This window comes from Aspergillus welwitschiae, assembly GCF_003344945.1.
Source record: "Aspergillus welwitschiae strain CBS 139.54b unplaced genomic scaffold BDQ94scaffold_4, whole genome shotgun sequence".
Taxonomy (NCBI): Eukaryota; Fungi; Ascomycota; class Eurotiomycetes; order Eurotiales; family Aspergillaceae; genus Aspergillus; species Aspergillus welwitschiae.
Window position 1 is genome coordinate 285,840 of NW_020798698.1, and position 19,842 is coordinate 305,681.

General features: G+C 48.0%; 7 protein-coding genes across 7 annotated transcripts; 3 read left to right on the forward strand and 4 right to left on the reverse strand.

The window, feature by feature from the left end:
- Positions 1-14: 14 nt before the first annotated feature.
- BDQ94DRAFT_136306 (acireductone dioxygenase (Ni2+-requiring)) lies at positions 15-903 on the reverse strand. The gene is made up of 3 exons (XM_026764832.1): positions 772-903; positions 290-661; positions 15-229 (listed from the first exon to the last, which is right to left on the reverse strand). Exons 1-3 carry the CDS (start codon positions 799-801, stop codon positions 95-97), a joined length of 537 nt encoding a protein of 178 aa, XP_026630396.1. The 5' UTR covers positions 802-903; the 3' UTR covers positions 15-94.
- Positions 904-1,133: 230 nt separating this feature from the next.
- BDQ94DRAFT_136307 (tRNA modification protein MTO1) lies at positions 1,134-3,634 on the forward strand. The gene is made up of 2 exons (XM_026764833.1): positions 1,134-1,316; positions 1,382-3,634. Exons 1-2 carry the CDS (start codon positions 1,201-1,203, stop codon positions 3,360-3,362), a joined length of 2,097 nt encoding a protein of 698 aa, XP_026630397.1. The 5' UTR covers positions 1,134-1,200; the 3' UTR covers positions 3,363-3,634.
- A 572-nt stretch (positions 3,635-4,206) lies between these two features.
- On the reverse strand, positions 4,207-6,423 carry BDQ94DRAFT_136309 (cardiolipin synthase). Its single transcript, XM_026764834.1, has 5 exons — positions 5,697-6,423; positions 5,530-5,643; positions 5,118-5,422; positions 4,787-5,051; positions 4,207-4,422 (listed from the first exon to the last, which is right to left on the reverse strand). The coding sequence occupies exons 1-5, from the start codon at positions 5,870-5,872 to the stop codon at positions 4,293-4,295; spliced, it is 990 nt and encodes a 329-aa protein (XP_026630398.1). The 5' UTR covers positions 5,873-6,423; the 3' UTR covers positions 4,207-4,292.
- Positions 6,424-6,889: 466 nt separating this feature from the next.
- Positions 6,890-7,768, reverse strand: BDQ94DRAFT_166583 (uncharacterized protein; the record flags this gene model as incomplete). Its single annotated transcript, XM_026770582.1, has 1 exon — positions 6,890-7,768. One exon carries the CDS (start codon positions 7,766-7,768, stop codon positions 6,890-6,892), a length of 879 nt encoding a protein of 292 aa, XP_026630399.1.
- Positions 7,769-11,971: 4,203 nt separating this feature from the next.
- Positions 11,972-12,363, forward strand: BDQ94DRAFT_136312 (uncharacterized protein). Its single transcript, XM_026764835.1, has one exon. It carries the CDS (start codon positions 11,989-11,991, stop codon positions 12,202-12,204), a length of 216 nt encoding a protein of 71 aa, XP_026630400.1. The 5' UTR covers positions 11,972-11,988; the 3' UTR covers positions 12,205-12,363.
- Positions 12,364-12,428: 65 nt separating this feature from the next.
- On the forward strand, positions 12,429-13,625 carry BDQ94DRAFT_136315 (uncharacterized protein). Its single transcript, XM_026764836.1, has 4 exons — positions 12,429-12,874; positions 12,925-12,984; positions 13,063-13,361; positions 13,451-13,625. The coding sequence occupies exon 3, from the start codon at positions 13,128-13,130 to the stop codon at positions 13,359-13,361; it is 234 nt and encodes a 77-aa protein (XP_026630401.1). The 5' UTR covers positions 12,429-12,874; positions 12,925-12,984; positions 13,063-13,127; the 3' UTR covers positions 13,451-13,625.
- A 1,201-nt stretch (positions 13,626-14,826) lies between these two features.
- On the reverse strand, positions 14,827-15,211 carry BDQ94DRAFT_136317 (uncharacterized protein; the record flags this gene model as incomplete). The annotated part of the gene is made up of 1 exon (XM_026764837.1): positions 14,827-15,211. A coding segment is annotated over exon 1 (220 nt), but the record flags the coding sequence as incomplete, so codon positions are not given.
- Positions 15,212-19,842: the final 4,631 nt, after the last annotated feature.

Consider the following 19,842-nt stretch of genomic DNA (forward strand, 5'->3'; position numbering starts at 1 on the left):
TCCATGAACGGGTAATAGCTGTCATAAAATTTCATTGCCATGGTATATAACATAGTCATCACATCAAGCTTTACATTGCCACCCCCAGGATTATTTAAACAGCAGCAACAGCAGCCTTACCCAGACTACCGAGGTAAGACACACGGTGCGGGTTCTCATCCAGTTCGTTGCTACGGTTCAAGGGAGTCCACTTGGGTTCCTCCTGGAAGAGACGCATAGCCTTGACATACTAAATCAGACCCGTTAGCACCCATCAAAAACACCACATCCCCAGTGCACATGTACTTACGTTCTTCTCATCCGTCGTAAAGCGATGGTAGATACCCGCGGGGAGAATAATCAGATCATCCTTCACCAACTTAATGCGGACCCACTCGTCCTCCTTGCCACGGACATCAAAGTATCCCTCACCATCCCGGATGTAGCGGATTTCCTCGCCCTCGTGGAGATGTTCGTGGAAGAACATCTTCACCTTCTCCTCGTACACATCGCCCATGGTCTTGGGGGACACGGTGACCTCATCGCGGTTCTTGTATCCGCGCTCGGCTGCCAGGGCGTCGACGTCCTCGATGCTCGGGCAGTACTTGTAGAAGACACCCAGGGAGGCGAGGTAGGCTTCGTCGACGGGACGACCGTCGTCGTGGGGTTCGCGCTGATCGCCCTGATAGTGATAAGATGTTAGTATGCCATTATGGTAACCAATTGAGGGGTAATGAAGCCATGCAGGCGGGGGGGCAAAGGCTAAGCGGGATAGATTGTATAGATACTCACCGGCTTGTTATCGTACCAGTAAGCCTTCATTTTCAACAATTCTAACAGATGTAAACGCACACGAAACACACACAAGTCAACAAGAATGACAACGAGAACGAGGATCAACGGCGAATATAAGTCCACCCAAACCCAATAAAGCAGCGCGGGGCCGTGAAATAAGCCCCTCGTGTGATTGGCTGTAATGCAAAACTTCGGCTCATTTCGTCATTACGTCAGCAAAGCACATCATCTCACCGCCTTTCGGAGTTTGGCCCGGATTTAAGCTTTTTGCTTGTCTGCACGTGATGCGGACATGAGTTCTTTTTTCCGGGGCAAAAAGGTTAATCTACGGATTAGTTTAGTAGTGAAGTCCGGTTGCGGAAGCATCAGTTTCTAGCTTCTCCCTTCCCCTTTCCACCCCTTAACGCTTTAGGCCATCTGTTTGCAATGGCTTTTCGGGCTCGCTCCGTCGCCCTTCTTCGTTGGGGGTTGGAGCCGAGATCATCCCAGCTGAGTGTGCTTGGTAGGAGACGTGGGTTGGCGACAGTGTCAGATGGGACGCGGTATGTTTTTCCATCCTGTACGGGGTTTTCTTTGGTGGGTAGGTGCTAATTCTGTTTGTTCACAGGGCATACGATGTGGTGGTCATTGGAGGAGGCCATGCTGGCTCCGAAGCCTGTGCCGCGGCTGCTCGTTCAGGCGCCCGAACCGCATTAATCACGCCCTCGCTATCCAACATCGGTGTCTGTTCGTGTAATCCGAGTTTCGGTGGAATCGGAAAGGGTACTATGATACGAGAAGTTGATGCGATGGATGGAGTCGCGGGACGAATCATCGATAAGGCCGGTATTATGTTTCGCACGCTGAACCGATCCAAAGGCCCAGCTGTTTGGGGTCCTCGTGCTCAGATTGATCGCGATCTGTATAAGAAGTATATGCAGGAGGAGTTGCAGGGGACGGAAGGATTGAGCATCGTCGAGGGTAAGGTTGCGGATATCGTGGTGTCGAAGGATGGGGTCGAGCATACTCCCGGGGCGCAGGGCAAGATTGTTGGTGTTAGGCTGGAGTCTGGCGAGGTTATACCCACTGGCAAGGTGGTTATCACAACGGGCACGTTCTTGGGTGGGGAGATTCATATTGGACTTGAAGCATACCCGTCTGGTCGGATGGGTGAAGCTGCTACCTTCGGACTCAGTAAGTCCTTGCGGGATGCCGGGTTCACGTTGGGTCGTTTGAAGACGGGCACACCTCCGCGGTTGGATAGAAAGACGATCAACTTTGCGCCTCTGGAAGTTCAGGAGGGTGATCACCCCCCGAGTCCGTTCTCCTATCTCAACGGCGGGGTTCAGGTGGACGATGAGGCCCAGCTCACTTGCTGGATGACCTACACTAATGACGACGTTCACGATATTGTCCGAGCGAACCTGGACAAGACTATTCACATCCGCGAGACCGTCAGGGGCCCCAGATACTGTCCTTCGCTCGAGTCCAAGATCATCCGCTTCACCGATAAGAAGCGCCATCTGATCTGGCTCGAGCCAGAGGGTTTCGCGCCAAACGACGTCATCTACCCTAACGGCATCTCCATGACCATTCCCGCTGATGCCCAGTACGCCATGCTGCGAAAGGTCCACGGTCTCGAGAACGTGACCATGCTTCAACCCGGCTACGGAGTCGAGTACGACTACATCGACCCGCGCAATCTCCGACCCACGCTCGAAACTAAACTCATCAGCGGTCTCTACCTTGCCGGTCAGATCAACGGTACCACCGGCTACGAAGAAGCCGCTGGACAAGGTATCATCGCTGGTACCAACGCTGGATTATCCGCCCAAGGTCGGGAACCGCTCACTCTCCGTCGGTCCGACGCATTCATCGGCATCATGATCGACGACCTCATCACAAAGGGCGTCTCCGAGCCCTATCGCATGTTCACAACGCGAAGCGAATACCGTATTACCACTCGCTCCGATAACGCCGACCTCCGTCTCACCCGGATGGCCCGCGAAGCCGGAATCGTCTCCGACAAACGCTGGCGACACTTCACGGAAACGGAAGCGCAAATCAACGAGCTTCAAACCCTCCTCGAGAACACCAAAATGTCCTCCTACGCCTGGGCTCGCAAAGGCTTCAAGGCCCGCATCGACCCCTCTCAACGCTCCGCTCTCGACCTCCTCTGTCTCCGTGAGAGCGATATTGACTCCCTCATCCCACATATCGAGTCCCCCACCGGCACCGTCTACTCTGCCTCTTCTTTCCCTCCGGAGATCCGTAACCGTGTCTCCATTGAAGGCCGCTACGCTCCCTTTGTGATCCGCCAGGAAAACGCAGCCAAGAAATCCCTTCGCGACGAAAATCTGTCTATCCCTGCTGACTTGGACTATGCTACTGTTCAGGGCATCAGCATCGAGGAAAAGCAGGCCCTGGAGCGCGTCCGTCCCGTCAGTATCGGCATGGCGAGGCGCATCGAGGGCGTTACTCCGTCCGGTGTCCTGAGGGTGCTCATGCATGTGCATAGGACCAGTAGGGATAGGACTGCTGCTTCTGCTCCTCCTGCTTCGGAGGGGCTTGAGGAGACCCCTGATGATGTTATCAGCCAGGCACCTTGAAACTGGCGGATAGATGATCACGTGTTTGTTTGATTACGGTGTTGGACGACGACTATACTATACTATTGCATATCACAGCGACGGGCGAATCGAGTCGACTGGACCAGGCGTATTGGTGTTATTTCTGGGATCTTAGAACTGAAAAGATGGTTGGCTTGGAGGCCTGTTGTGTATATTATACCTTTCATATCTTATTTTCGAGGCCTATGTGTATTATACTTTTCTCTGTGGATCTCGAATACGTGCATATACCAATTCATCTCTCTTCTTGTCTGTTCCTTCAGTGAGCGATCGATTCAATCACACGGTTCGTGGTGATATAACGAAGTTAGTCTGAATTCTGTATCCGACCCGTGAAACCTTACATCAGGTGATGGGTTGTTGTTGCAACTGTATACTAATTGAGAAACGAGATATGATAATTAAACAATAAGAAACAACTTACATACCCCTAGTAGCCACGTTGATTACCTGATGATATTTTACATAACTACAGTTAACCTATCAATAACTGCTAGTAACTATTTACAACCGTAAATTACTCTTATAAGCTATTGACTATCTTTGTACTACCTATGTATACCCGATGTTTGGTAACAGTCTAATTTTCATTGTTATTGAATTAACATCGTAAGCTGTAGTAGAGATCCTATCTTCACCATCAGTAGGTTCGGTTTGATGTGGGATAGTTGTACTCTCATCATAGTACCGATCTACTCGGAACTGCAACCGAATATATATCTACTGCCCTCTACGCTCTACCGAATGAACTCAAACATCAATATTGAACGTTACAACCAACCATACTGTGCAAAATACAAGAAACAACACACCAAATGACAATGCTCTATTTATATATATATACATACATGCATACATACACCTTCTCACACACTTCATCTACGATGCGACAACTATGGGTTGGGTTAATCAAGGCTTCTTACCCGCCGCGGCGCGGGCAATGCGCTTCTGCACTTCTTCCTTGGAGAGGATTTTAACAGCGTCCCTGGAGAAGACGTAGCTCAGGCCGGACCAGAGGGTAGTTGCGGCGACGAGGTATCTTTTGAATAATTGTTAGTACCACAAGGTTCTTCTGCGATATTTCGAAAGGAAAAACAGAAGCGAAAAGAAATGGAGGGGAAAAAAAAAATAAAAATAAAAAAAAAAAGGGAAAAAGAATAAAAACATACAACAGAAGGGATTCGCTGGTGGTCACCCACCCAACTACTAACCTCCCGGCGTGTGGCTTAAGTACGGCTGAGCGGACGGGAAGCCCTGTTTTCCACACCCTGTGGTCGTATGTACCAGACAACCTCCAGAACGGATTTACATAGGCCTCTTCCCGCTTATGTGCACACACAACTCTTTTACAACGGTGACGGGACAAGGGTAACGATAACTGGGGATTAAAATGGGCCACTTACTGGAATCCAGTCATTGCTTCCCTCAAGCTCCAAGCGTCGATGATCGTCTCGGGAAGTACAGGAAGCGCAATTGCACTACCAACTAGGAGCAGCTGCAGGGCCGTATTGATCTTGGACACGGTAGTGGGCTTCACTTCGGCCGAAGGGAGCGAGAAATCCCAATACCGGGCCATGGTTTTGGGAGGTGGCAGGGATATCCACCGATAGTAGATGGCGGAAATGGCCAGTCCGACGTCCCGTCCTAGGATGATCACAGCGAGCCAAACTGGGGTTTGTTAGCCAATTGAGCCGAAGGTTCGTCGTCAGTTTGTGCCTTGTGGACACAACGTACCTGGGATTGATCCATTCACCGCGAGACAGCTGACTCCGATGGTCATGAGCAGTTTGTCAGCCATCGGGTCGATGATCGTCCCGACAACTGTCTGCAGATTCCATCGCCGTGCGATGTAGCCGTCCACAAGATCTGTGATACCGGCGTATGCGAACAGACCTAGTGCGGCTACGTGATGGTCATGGACGAGGAAGTATCCTACCATAGGCGCAGCAAGTAGACGGGTGAAAGTGAGAATATTGGGGACGGTGTAAATATTCTCATGTGTCCGAGGCAGTTTGGAGAGAATTGCGGACTTCTTGGAGCTGGATTGACATATATCACACGGTTAGGATTCGGGAGGGGCTGATAACAGAGCGCACCCCTCAAATGGCCTTACACGGCCTGACAGGCGTGATGATAGAGTGCTCACCTTGAAGAGTCCGGAATAGTTGGTTTCTGTGCGGAGTATCGCTTTTGTTGGCCAACACTTCGCGCCAATTGCGACTCTATAGCGCTAGAAAGGCTGGTCTTCTTTCGTAGTGGGCTGGACCTTGATTTAGCGACTTCTCCTCACGGCCATGCTTAGTCAAATCATACTTTGCCTGAATCCTCGAGCGACTGCCCAAAGTAATTGCTGAGAAGCTGCGTGCTTCTGTTACCGACGTCTGCCATACTCGCTGGGAAAGGGGAGCGCTCCCCAACGGAGATGTGAACAGCCGAGTGCACTGCATGGATGCACGTAGAGGCGTTGGAATCATTGCAATCGCTGCCATGATGAAGCCCGTAAGTCGGTAGATAGTGGAAAGATCCGGATGATGCCCACGCGGTATTGCTCAGATATAGCTGGATATAATTTTGGCGGATAGTTTCGAACAGGCAATGCTTTCCGGAAGCCCAGTAGATAGAATAAAGCAAGTCGATGCGATTCAATTGGGGCCAAATACTAGCAAATGACAAACGTAGTCATGTCAGAGAACAATATCTAACGTTCTGACCTTATGACCACGTGACATAGGAGAAAAGTAGCCGGAAGAAGAGAAAGCGAGATCGTGGAAACGAAAGGACAAGCCCTGCAACCAACACTCAATGGCGTCGCTTGAAACCAAGGATCCGAAACTGTTCAAGACTGGAATGAACGAAGTATACTACTGTCTGAACGGCCAGATTATCCGGCTTCCGCGAGACTCCTGGGCATGTGAGTCTCGGGTCAGGCGGCGATTTATCCAACTGACGGAATAATTGCCATCCACGACGCCGGACGATGGGTGACACGAGGCAATGAAGCGCGAGAAGGACCGGATGTTCGACAGGAAGCGAAAGGGGAAGAGAAGGAGAGTATAGACCTCGGTCGAGACTCGCGATGGGAGAAAATGCCGGCGGAGTTTTGGTTCCTCCGAGGTCATGTGACTATATATAGCCATGGCAGACTGGAGTTGCCATGAGCGAAACAGTTCATGATAGCAAGTTTGAATGGCAGTAATCATAGCATGGAGAAAAATAGAGAAGGTAAGTGTTGTGGAGTGGCCTAAATAGTCCAGCTATGGTACTGTACAATATCATACTAGGAACATTTCCCGGTAGAAGTTGGCACCTAAATTGTATCAATCTAAAATTATTAGATATAGGTAACGACCCACACCATCGTCGGTGATCTTGCATATTCTCCACAGTACCTGCCCATACTGGGGCCACATCACCAGGCTCGACGTATCCTCGGAATGATAGGGCTGTTGAGTGCGACTCTGCCCCGCTGCACTGTCCATTGCTCTTCTCAAAAGCCTCGAGAAAAGCTAGATAGTATGTCGGTTCCATGAAGGCTCATCCGCTGGAAGTTCAGATACAGGAGTTCCCTGAGTTTCTGCTGGAATACCTGCCTTGTATGGAGACTTAACAGGGCTACTGAGTGCACTAATCTCCTCTGAAGGGTCCTGAATCGCCGGCCCAGGAGCAACTGATGGCACTATCTGTCTTTTCCGCCTGAGACAGCAGTATACTACAGCTGCTATTAGGCCGCATCCAGCAATGGCTCCCACAATTGGTCCGGCAATCCACGTTTTTGAGGAATGAATCTCTGGAGCTGGGCTAGGCGAAGAGACAGCGACTGTTGTAGAGGTCAAAGCAGTAGCAGTGGGGACGGCAGTCCTATTTTGGGTCCGCGTTGTTGTCACTGGTGCTGAAAGTTTCTCAGCACCCGCCGTAATCCACAAGCTGTGGTACTTGATTTCTGCTGACTTCAAGGCTGTAGTGCGCGTTATATCTTGGGACGTGCTCGTTATGGAGTCAGAGTACCAGTAGCTCGCATAGAGCTTGCAGGATGCGCTTTGTGTCGAAGAAAAGATTCTGCAGGCCTTTGAATCGATACCGATAGTGTACTTCTGAGAGTTTTGTTCGGTGCCGCTTGAGCTGTGTATGTATGTCGAAGGGCCCATGGTAAATGTGGGAGGAAAGCTGACAGATTCCATCGAGCAGTTAGCGAGCAGGCTCTGGATGCAGTTGGTCCCGATAGTAGTCAGGTCCTCCACGGTATCCACATCCACAATGCTTCCCGCGAGAAAACTGAAGATGCTGCTGTAAAACACGACGTTTTCCTCAAAGACTTGAACATATGTGTCTGTGACTGTTGTGACCACCGTCTTCGTCGTTGACGACGTCACCCATGTGTCTGACATTGCCAGTATAGGAAATGCGATGATGAGAACGGCGTATGCTGGAAGCATGGCTCACTTCAAGCTCAAAAAGTAACCTGTATACGATTATGGGTTTGAACAGAGCCAGAATATGCAACTCGTAAACGGAAGATGCTAATAGATCGCACAAGCTTTGGTGCAGCTCGTAGGAAACTTTCTGGACCGAAAACGGGGTGCCTGTTAATAGATTGACAACGAGTGCCGTGCTATATATATGCAGAGAAATAGATTAATGAAGTGAGTCAAATGGAAAGAGGGGGAGAAGCAAATTGTGGGGAGGCGACAGTGGCTGATGAACGAGGTGTCACGAACTGCCCCTGGTAGTGCTTCTACCGCTGGATCCCCCACTTGATATTCAACTTTGTCGGCTTGACTATCTGGAAAGAGCTCAAGGAGCCCATTAGTATCCTAATACCCGCATCGCTTGCGGACATTCGTAGACTGAAAGATCCAGCGTTCGCATCGATCTCCTCAATTGGGACCGGAATAGACGGTAGATGGCCCCTGTTGCAGTGAGCCGAGCTCGTATAAACCATATCTGCTGGGCCCGATCGTAGTATTCATCTTATTCAGAGACATCAATAGAATAGTCAAGTTTACGCTTTGCTATTTCCGTAGCTGTCTGGACCCAGGCCAAGATGTTAGACGTATGCGAAGACGCGAAGAGGAGAGGAGCGGGATCGGGATGTCACCCGCTAACTAGTCGAACTCCTTCGCTGTCACCCTCAGAACTCACCCTTTTCACCGAGCAGCAGGTATCTTGCAAACACACCAGGCTTCTTTACTTGAAACCCTTTATCCTAGAGCTCATACTTCCCGGACCTACTGTCTGATGCCAGCGTCTACATCGAATGAATGACCCCTTGGCACCACTAACTGGATCGTTCGATTTTCATGATGGCACCTTGTCTCACGCGAGTCGGGATGATAAGAGTCTGTGTCACAGCTCTCTCGGTCTGCCTCGAGAAGCGTCCATAATTTGTTGGGGGATCACCGGTGGATCACCATCCCGATATTTGATGCACCGATTACCCTTCCTATACAAGCAAGCCTCAGATAACCGAATCCGATATCAAAAGAGGCCTCTACAGAGTGGAAGGAGAGATACAGCTCAAAAATGGGGTCTGTCAATGACTCCGCTTGCTCAGCACCATCTACCATCTGCCTGCGGCTCTATAGGTGAAGTAAGAGCCTATTTAATGAAGTGAGCTTAGTTCCTTTATCCTGAGAGCTATGTTCTCTGCAACTACAGGAAATCCTGCAACTATCTGAAGCTAATTCACTAACACAACTATTGCTTTCAGCACTTCAAAATGCTAGGTTTTGAGTGTCACCTCCAGACTTGCTCCGGTCCGTTCGAACATACAAAACGTTTGTCAAATCAACCGGACACTGAAAGCCGTCAATCGCTTTCGCCTCGTCCCAGAAGTAACGAACTGAGATCTAGCTCCCTTTTAAGCGGTCGATTTGCACAACACAGAAGCGGATCTTTGGGTGTGTCGGTGCCCATAATACATCTTCGCTGTATTTCTCGGCTTTAGGGCGATAAATGGGAGCCTAGGATACAAGGAGAGATGGTATATGCTGAACTTTGGGCTATTAAGAATGCTGTCGCACGCTGGTCAGCCTATACTGGGACAGATCTGGCAAGACAAGTGCATGGCTTCGGCACTCACATCTGAGAACTTCACCGAACTGTTATCCAGTTGAAATATTCATCGAACGTGACTCAGATACTGTATCACAAGGAGCTTTATACGTCGGGATTATATCCAGTGTTTCCATGCATCGCCAGGTATCCCGCTAACAAATGACTCCTAATTTCCATTGAGAGACAGACATGATGGTTTGAACTGGTTCTGACATGCCAGATCTAGCTTAATATCACACCATGTGCCGATTCAGTTAAACCAAGCCGTAGCAAATATCGCCTACTTTGATACTCTATCTTGCACCACAACCAGCCTTTCTCTTGAGTTTTCTAGCCATGCATATAACGTACTCCCATCATATTTAATTACATGTTATGATTAGATGCAGCTCACTACTTCCTGCTACCATCAAAGGTCTATCACTATCATCCCTATCAATCCCCTAATATCTGCCTCCACACTGCGTCCCACCAAATATCATTAATAGCGAGCAAGTATATACATCTCAAACAGCACGTTACACAGAACCCCCTTATCACAACCCAACGAGCACTCCATCACAAATAATCTGTTCCCATTCTCTCACCAAGCAAGAGAGCTTGAGTCTCATCGTTTATCGCCCATGACACACAACCCCAAGCTCCCTATCTAAAGGAAACACAGCAACACAACAGAAACCACAAGCCAAGCTATAACCCACACACCCGGTCCACGAAGCTGAAACCGTACTATTAGGAAATATAGCAATGCCCAACGTGCCACATAAGAGCAGTTTATCAGTTTATCAATTTCGATTCCGCCCACCAGACCTCCGCGTAGGGTCTGGACCTTTACCTCTAACCACTCAACAACCACCAGCAGCAGCACTATCACTGACGTAGCAAATCCGCCACAAGCAAACCAACACGGTTTACCGGCCAATGGCAGTAGGACACAAGTTATTGATAGCCTCGTTTCTGGTTTCTTTTCACTTTGTTAATGTCCATCGTCGTGTCCATGAATATACTGGTCGGCGTAGTGATGGCTGAGACATCTGCCCTCACTATTGAAAATGAGTCGTATATGTCTTGGATATTAGTGTGTGACTGTGTAAAAATGTGTGGAATGGTTGATGGCTTGTACTCTCGCAATGAAGTTTAACCGTTTATAGATCAGATCAGATCAGAATCAGATCATTTCTTGGGAGTACGCGTTTGTTTCAGATACTGAGGTCAGGTGGGCTAGGATAGTGGTAGTAGGGTAGGTTGGTTTCTGAGACATATTGAGTCTCTGGAAAAGGAGCAATAGGTCTGGACTTTAGTTCAACTCGTAAGAGGCTTGATTGTGTTATAGTCGGGTATCTATGCGTTCTTGGTTATGGGTTGGTTGCTCTATATTTGATGGGATAATTGTGATGCAATACAATCAAGGCGATGGTAGTAAAGTAACATTTTCACCCTACACAAACAAACAAGCAAGCAAGCAAGTCCTATACATAATATTCCACAATATCTATACTAAATATGCTACACATATACATACATAGACACCCAAGTAACTACTACCATCAGACAAGATCACCACTTTCGGGGCAAAATCTCATACACATCTACATAGGGTAATGCTAGTATAGACCACCACTTACACCTCCCTAGCTTATACACAGACCGACGCCCACAGCGCCAGGAAAAGATATCCGACGCAGTTCACACGGAAGAGACAAACTCTACTTCACCCATACATCCCTCCCCTTAATTTCAATCTATACACTGCACCTTACATACCCTTCCCGTTCTCTGTCTTCTCCCAAAACCAGTATTACCAGTGACACAAACACAAACACAAACACAAACACCTCGTGTTGATACTCACACAACATGCCCCTATGCAGAAAAGCCCCGATGATCTATCAATCATTCATTCATTCAAATGCTGAAGATGACACAACATATTCCTTCCAGCAAGGGTATCCTAATCCTTTCATTTCCTAAATTGGTCTTCTCTGTACTGTTCTATTTACTGTATGTAAGCAAGGTAAAATAGCTCCATAGGCAATAGTCCAGAACTCTACGGGAGTCTGTGGCAAAGCAAATCCCAGCACGAGCGCAGCACAGAACAGCACTCAGCCACATTCCTCATGCTTACCTGCCCAACATAGCAGGATGTCATCAGCCATCATGCCAGGTCTGTCTGTGCGGTAAGAAAATGACAAAAAGGAAAAGAAAGTGTAAGGTCCTAAACTTTACTTGCCATGTGATTGACACAGCCATCAGGCACACACGTTTACATTCACATTCTTGATATGGGGGAAATGCCGACAGATGGCAGATACACGATTTTACTTAAGTTACTACTTAGGTTGGGAAATATGTACATTCCACGGATGCTTCCCCGGCATGTACATGGTGATCGGGGGAGGGGAAAGTGTAACTAGTAGACACTAGGTGATTACTAGGAAGGTAAGATGAATAGGGTATACGTAACTTAAGACCTAACACATACTTAGTATCGGGTTAAGAAAAGGAGGAATATGGAACGGAAAGTGAAAGAAGAACCTTGCAGTTTTTACCCATGGGGAAAGAAAGAAAACGGCTCTACCGTGTCTCCGTGTACTCCGTAGGTAGGTATGCACACACAGACACATACGCACATAGTATGCAGTACGTGCATAGTAACAGACGATGCGATCTGATCTCATGGGTGGATGATGGATCGATCGGGTTGGGTATCCACACAGGCAACGCAACCAGATCTACCCATCTATACCTAATCTACCTTGGCAGGTAAGGCAAGGGTTGAAAGCTCTTTGCAGTGTAGATCTAGACGACCTATACCAAGTAAACCAACTGTCACTTCTTAATTCGTCAGCGCATAACTTCACCACCCAGTAACAATCCTGAGGTAAGTAAGTAGAAGGTAGAGTAGATGATATGTCCGATCTCCATCTCCCCTCCCCACCCACCCTGTCTCGGGTCTGAAGAAACCCGCCACCCCCCTCGAAAAGTAAAAAACTGGGAAAGTAGAAAATATTTGAAGATCCCGATCATATCCCGGCTGGGGTTAACTTACCGACTTTACCCCTTGCATTGCTGTTTTTTCATTAGCACGCTATCTAGTATTCTTCACAGCGATAAAAACACCTGACAAAATGTAGGCAAGTAGTTATTGACCTCGCTTAGCTGGGCATCTTGCATACCATATGCATAGCTACCGTCTGTCGACTGCACCTTATTACCGAAGAAAGCCGTGAAACCTGACTTTGGTTGCCGCTTCCTATAGCCGGCTGTGTAAGCACTGTAGTGATAGCCGAAGAATGTCCGTGCATCTGGTATACATGTGTAGCAGAATTTTGGGAAGAATTGTCTGTGTGTTGCCTGCCGTCTTTTGTCTTGTCTGTGTTCCCATTGGAATAGTACGTAGGTAGAATGGATTGATCATGTTTGCGTCAAAGGTGGTCCTGGATATGTTGGTCACGGACTAGTAAGTGGTGGTAGCTATCCAACCCACATATGTAACCACTATCGGCAGATATCCACCAGAACCAAGGAAGGCAGGTAGATAACTAAACTATTGACAAAGCAAGCCATTAGCCACACGATACAACAACAATATCTGACTCAGTAGACGAAACTGGGAATTCTGCACCATACTGTACCAGGCAGGAGTCTTCGTCCTCTCTTATTTTCTCCCTCCCGAAATCCGCACCCGAGATGCTAAGCAGTCCAGTTAGTATCTGCAGGATGCATTTCCAAGATAAGTATGAGCATGTCAGAAGATCCGAAAAAGAAGTGCGAAGGATTCTTCAGCTGAGCCTCCTCTTCCTGTCTCTCTCTCGCCATCATCTGCAGATGCGAGCGAGCGGGGCAAGAAGAGTGTTGGCACTTGGCAGGCGAGAAGTAGTGATGTATGCTAGGTGTAAGTTAGTCAGTTCGTTGTCTGAATAACTAGACAAACAGTAATTAGTTATCTTGTAGGTTGTATTGTAAGTAAGTGATCAGGAGAGCCGCGGTACTCGGTGATAACTACTACTTACTGTACGGTGTAATACATATAGTACCTGCCTAACTGGGCAATTGGTCTGTTGAGCATTGCTTAAGTGTCCGTTTCAAAGCTTAAAGGATTAGAACTCCTCCGTATTTAGTTAAGAAGTAAAGATAGTAGACTTAATCTTTTATCTAAATAGGTGACTTTTTGTTTTTCTTGTAAAGATTATGACATCCATATCAGATCCTTCGATAAACATATAGATGGATAGATAACCCGACAGGGGGAAGGATAGACACCACAACGAAGTGAAATAACAAATTACGGTGAAGACCACCACACCACCACCAGCATCATCGTCATCCAAATCACAAGATTCAACATCCTGCCCCGCGCGCCCGACGAAATACTAATCATAATAATAATAACTAACCAACCAACTAACTGAATAATTAACTGCTTAGCAACTAGTTAGTTAGCCGGCCTTCCGCACTCCGTATCTAGTGCTAGATACAGAGTGAAACAAATCCCCAAACATACCATGTCGATCTACATTTAGCAGCGCCCCGAACTAGTCCGCAACCAGAGACGCAAAGAACCAGTGGCTCAGACGCTAAATTAAGAGGAAAAAAAAAAAAAAGAAAAAATTGCGGACTTAGAACCCGTCTAGCTAGTCTAGTCGTTCACCTAATAATACATGCTGTTAATATTGTTATTAATCACTGAAGTGAAAAAAAGCCGCGATGACGATGTTGCCGCTCGCTGCCGCTGCCGCGTCTAAGGAAAAAGGAATGAGAGAGAGAGAGAGAGGGTAAGAAAAGCCGCCCCCTTATCGGATGTAGAGGTTCGGATATTCTGGAACTAGTGGCGTTGCGCTAGGAATCTGATTCCCAGACTTTTTCTTTTGTTTTTTTCTTTTTGTTTTTATTTAGTCTACTGTTTACAACATGGATGCTGCTGCTATTTTCATACTGTCTACTTAGTAACTAGTCAGCATGAATCCACTGGGGCAAAGGGAAAAAAAGAAGGCAAAAAAATATGTAACAAGATGTAGTAGGACAAGGTAAGTACCTACGCAAGCGGCAACGTCTTGTCCGTCCTGTGGTATGATATCGTTGTGCATGGCAAGTGTAGACCTGATTGGATGGTAAACGGACACATGGACGGCGGCGGAGTACGCCGTGGGTACATATACATGATACGGACATCTTAAGTACTACACAAAGTAGGTAGAACAGGAAAGTAAGTATGCATAAGGACAGGGTGTCTACCTGGGTAAGTTGTACAAAACCCCCATCTACTTACTCAAGATCGGTACGGGAGTGGGAGTGGGAATGGGAGTTAATGTGTATACCCTGTCTATACTAGTATAGTAAAACCTCGGAAATAAGAACAAGGAAAGCATTACTAGAAACTTGAAGCACACTAAACTAAAAAGTAACTAACCACATGCCTGTCTGCCTAGATAGTAGTCTAGTTTAGTGTCCCGAGCAAAACCCCTCAAACTAAGAAAAAAAACGCCAGGGACTGAAATCGGACCGGCCGGCCATCAGTAACGAACCGGCCCCAGCAAGAATGGCAACCCGTCAGCGAGGTTGGCGCGCCAAGTATGACCTCAATAACAGGGGGGAAAGGGGGCAAGAGAAGGGAAAGGAGCTGAAATGAGGGATAAGCGATGAAAACGAGGTAGGTAACTTGGCTCCGAACTAAACTACTAATTTTCATCTTTTTCTACTAACGTAGGTAGGTCTAGGAAGGAAATTCTTCGAAATCGTCATAGGACGAGGCTGATGAATGAACGGAAAAGGAGTGATGTCTCGAAGCTGTCGCAGAAATTTCCGCAAAAGTAATAAAAAAAATTTTAAGACACGCGCCGATGGCCCCGAGCCACGTTTTTTCTGGCATGGTGGTGGTGCTGCTAAACTGAGTGGTGGTCGGGATCTGGATCCCTGGCTAGACTGTGGGGGAATTCGCAGGTGGCTAGCTATATTACTGATTACTATAACCGGGCTAGTGACTATTAGGGATGGGTGTACCTGGTCTAGTTGCATAGTTTTGAGGGAGTGGAAAAAGGCGGGATGAAGGGGGCAAAGGCACATTACGGCAACCATGAACAAGGCTAGAGATGTAATTACTACTAGTATGTAGTGGTGGTGTCGCGGTGTAAAGAGAAGGAATTGGATCGAAGTACTTGGCACTTGCGCTGGCAGTAGTAAGTAGTAGTAAGTAGATGGTGATGATCCACTTCGTTCCCCTCCACCCATCGACCCAAAAGCGTGGCTGACAAGGCGTCCGAGCAATGCAGTTTTCGTTAAGAATCAACGTGTGGGCTGCGATGGGAATGAGCCGGCAGGAAGAACCAGCAAGTCATATTGAGAGCCTGAAGGGAGGAAAATTATTCAAAATGGGAAGATCTACTGAAAATTCACAAGAAATTAAAGAGAAAAAAAAGAAAAGAAAGGAAGAAGGCTGAAAGAAAAAGAAAATGAGTTTTGACAAGCAAGGGGGCGGCTTGGTGCCTAGAAAGAGATCTAGAAGCTTGCTCAAAAGCATCTAGGGATGAAAGACTGTGCGACCGACTAAGTAGATACTGCCTTATCGGAATGGGGTACATGCAGACGGGCAAAAGCAATAACACCGCTACCATAGAATGACGACCCAAACTGAAGGCGATATTGGTTGCGGTGTGAGAAGTGGCATGAATGGGCCAGAGGGTGAGCGACTAGTAAGAGCAGGACTAGTCCTTCCGACTGAATACTGGGTCCTCTTCCATGTGCGCGGCTGGGGTCCCTTAGTAGTTACTTAGTAGGGGAGGGAACATTTTTGGAAAATTAATTCGACGATTGTGATGTGCCTAAAGGATAGCGCTAAATTCGTAGGGTATCGTCGACTACGATACTATCTATGGGGATCAACACTGCATCACTGGAAGCCACTAATCTCCATGGCTTCGTGGTTAGCAGCGACAAGCGGATGGGCGACTAGGACTTCTCACTGGACATCCGGACAACCTCAGCCAGACTACGCCGGAGTTGGTCAAGCCAGGTTACCCCTAGCTATTTTGCGGTCAATTGTGAGGATGAGCCACATGGTTTGGAAAAATAGTCGACATGCTAAATTAAAATTAATCTAACATCTACCGAGGGCGGACGCTGCATGTATTGATGCCAAGGAATAGCATGATTGTTGGATTATTGCCGAGCTCTGAACAGACCAGTTTGATACTAGTAGATTCGTGGATGATGATGACTCAATAGGATTAAATTACCACGGAGTTATTTAGGGGAAACAGTGCAGCGTCGGACCCGAGACGATGAGGAGGAGAAAGGGAGGAAGGAGATGGTGAGAAATGGCGGGCGATGGAGACCCTCAAGAAGAGATGGTCATGGCTGATCGACATCCATGATCCATCAGCCGTAACTCAAAAGCCCCCATTCCAGGTTGGTGCCCACAGACAATGGGCTTTTCCAATCAAGACAGCCTGAGCGTGTGTGTTACAATCCTCATCTGGGTATTGCATGAAGCAAGCTCCTGATTAACCCTTTCCCTGAGGTTGTGAAACAGAGGACAGACTTCTGACACCAGCAGGTGGCCTAGTCTAGCGTCGCCCTCATCCTGCAGGGCTAACTAAGACGGCCGAACGGCCAGAAAAAAAGAGTGATGAAAAGAAAAGGAAAGAAAAGAAAAAAAAGAAAGAAAAAGAAAACCACGACAGGTCACGTCGCCAACCCTATGACCAGTCATTCCTCATCCTCTAATAGGTATGCTGATGATATTATTCCGGCTGATCCTCGAAGAGCAGCAGTGCACACAAGGGATGGAGTGTGGGGGTTCGGGTCTACTGTACCTGCTACTGTACCTGCTACTTTACTGTGTCATGTATTATGCTACTGTATCCTCGCCTTTTGGTTGCCTCGTCTTTGGGGCACGGACGGTGTCCTGGTCCTGATCCTCCTATCCCTGATTCTATTGCTGGGTTCAATGTCCCGGTGGATGAGGTCGAGTCAGTCCACTACAGCCTACAGGATCGATCGCATGACGAAGCGCGTTGCATTGTGTGTCCCGCTGTGCCAAAGAGAGCATCCCCGATCGGAATGGCTGGTAGGGGTCAAGAGCTAAGGAAGACTAGTGAGCGGTTGATGGCTTTGCCAAAGCGTACCACCCAGTAAGTATCCCGTGGGATCTCCATCCTGCGTTTATTACCTAAACCTGTGCCGGAGATAGCGGCTAGTTAACTAGTAGTAGTGTTGTCGACCTTCTAACAAGAATAAATGCCCAGCTGGGCTAGTCTGTCTAATTGATTCGTGTAGCATGGTCGAAGAGTGACTGACAGAACTGGTTTTTCTCCGCATCGAACCATTCACGCAGAAATGAAGGCTTGGGTCATGACCCGTTTTAATGGTGGATGATCGTAGGAAAGACGTAAGTAAACAGCGCGGACAAGCGCTATCCGGAACTATTGCCATCGGTGGATCCCTCGTTGGATTTAGGTCCCATGTCCTGGGAGCGCCCGACCGATCGCCGTAATTGGAGATTCGCTAGAGCCTAGAGGAAGTCATTCCGAAACTGATTATCATGGACCTCCTTCTTATTCGCCAGACCATAAGAAAAGGGCCTCTGGTTATCATTTCCCACTTGCTCGAGGTCTCCAGACTCACTATCCCGGAGGTGGAAGGCAGCAAAGCACGTCCAAACCTCGTAAACCCGATGCATGCCCTTCTCCCGATTTTCGGATGATTGCCAAGCCAGCGTGCTGGATGGAGTAGTAGCCTAGCAGTAAAAGTAGCAAGTCGGGTGGATACCAGGCCATGTGTGTGACTAGTAGTTCGTTGATGTACGACGTAGGTACAGGCCACTTGTGTGAGAGGGGAGAGGAGGAGACTGGGGGAGGAGGAGATGTGGGTGTTCCCAGTATCCAGGTTGAGGGGATCGCGAGAGATCAAGGGGTCGAAGTATGTATCTACCTACCTAAATAGTTTAACCCGCAAAGACGGGCATATTGGTAACAACACCTCTATGGAAAACGATCCCGTCACAGTTGGAAGTCGACTGCATGATGAGCCACCTGACAAGTCTTGTTTGGGGGGGTGATTTGGAAGTCATCCTCAGGCTCTGTAGCACCCCGTACTGGAAAATCACTCCCTCCCTCTTCCTCATCCAATGAGAAACATTGAAATGCGGTCCTTTTCCCCGGCCGATTGGCGCCCTTTTTGGGGATTGCCACCATGATCAAATCAAATTCCTACACGAGCTCGAGGCGTGGCACAGTGCATCCTAGCTTATGCAGGATAACATATCTGGGAACCTATCATCAGATCAGTTCGCGGCTGGTTATCCATTTCAGATAGACCTCAAAGCGTCTGGCAATGCGCACCGTGCGTGGCCAACATGCCGTCGCCGTCGCCGTCGCCGCCCGGGAGGGACGGGCAAAAGTGGGCGCTTAGTCCCCTTCTTTTTTCCTGTCTTTCTTTTTGCATATGTATAACTTAGTTAAGTACTAGTAGTATGAAGGGGAAAGAAACGCCCCGTAGTAGTGGCGTTCGCGGAAATGAATGAAGAGGGAATTGCGGTCACTCATGCATGCATCAAGTGCATTGGGATCGTTGAAATGGTGGCATACAGGATTTCCTATCTCTTCTGACTACTGTATAATCCAGTGTAGGGGAATACGGAGGACACATAGCAGGAGCTCCCCTCCCATTACTCGAATAGGCCACCTGCGTTAAGCGTGCAGAGGGAAAAAAAAGGCACCGTATCCTGTGCCCTGCATGGATTCCGATTCCTGATTCCCGGATGGGAAATGCCACTGACATCTCTCCATGATTTCTTCACACGCGTGAAAGAGATTTAAAATATGGCTGAGTTTAAGCTGGATAGTTATTGAATTCGTTTTATGATGAACTTAGATATGATTTCACCAACTGTATGCTAATCTTTCCCCTATCCCCAACTCTTTATTTTCTTCTTCTCACTGACATCCCTTCCATCAAATCTTGGAATGGTACTTGATCAGCCAGAGACCCATGTAAGTAGATGGATAGTTAGTGTGGTGGTCTTTCTTTGCTGCTATTCTATTCTAGTATTCCAGTGGACTCCATCCAGTCTGTGGTTTGGAACGGGAACCACCATCATTTAATTACAATGATCTACTATACAGTACCGGCTAGTACTAGTTGATACTAGTGGGGGGTGGTTGGTAACAGCGACCAAACTCGTGTCTGCTGCTTTTCTACTTACGTCGCCTCCCCGTTCTGGCCTGTTTGGTTCGACATTCTTGGGGAGGGGGGCGATGATCGCCTGTTAGATCCAGACGACCCTGTCATTGTGCGGCATTTCTTCTTCTGGTCGGTGGGCGAGATGTCAAGGATAGCGCCACCTGCCGCGTCTGCTGTTTCTGTTGACGCTTCCCTTTTGGCTGCTAGTCCAGTTTTCTCTCTTTCT

Bases quoted from the DNA above. Each gene is read 5' to 3' on its own strand.
- BDQ94DRAFT_136306 (XM_026764832.1), bottom strand. From the start codon at position 801: ATGAAGGCTTACTGGTACGATAACAAGCCG. The intron at 662-771 runs GTGAGTATCTAT...TATCACTATCAG, and splicing joins ACTGGTACGATAACAAGCCG to GGCGATCAGCGCGAACCCCA. The intron at 230-289 runs GTAAGTACATGT...GGTCTGATTTAG, and splicing joins TTACGACGGATGAGAAGAAC to TATGTCAAGGCTATGCGTCT.
- BDQ94DRAFT_136307 (XM_026764833.1), top strand. From the start codon at position 1,201: ATGGCTTTTCGGGCTCGCTCCGTCGCCCTTCTTCGTTGGGGGTTGGAG. The intron at 1,317-1,381 runs GTATGTTTTTCC...GTTTGTTCACAG, and splicing joins ACAGTGTCAGATGGGACGCG to GGCATACGATGTGGTGGTCA.
- BDQ94DRAFT_136309 (XM_026764834.1), bottom strand. From the start codon at position 5,872: ATGGCAGCGATTGCAATGATTCCAACGCCTCTACGTGCATCCATGCAG. The intron at 5,052-5,117 runs GTACGTTGTGTC...AACAAACCCCAG, and splicing joins GGTGAATGGATCAATCCCAG to TTTGGCTCGCTGTGATCATC. The intron at 4,423-4,786 runs GTAAGTGGCCCA...ATTATTCAAAAG, and splicing joins GAAGCAATGACTGGATTCCA to ATACCTCGTCGCCGCAACTA.
- BDQ94DRAFT_136312 (XM_026764835.1), top strand. From the start codon at position 11,989: ATGGGGAAAGAAAGAAAACGGCTCTACCGTGTCTCCGTGTACTCCGTA.
- BDQ94DRAFT_136315 (XM_026764836.1), top strand. From the start codon at position 13,128: ATGCTAAGCAGTCCAGTTAGTATCTGCAGGATGCATTTCCAAGATAAG.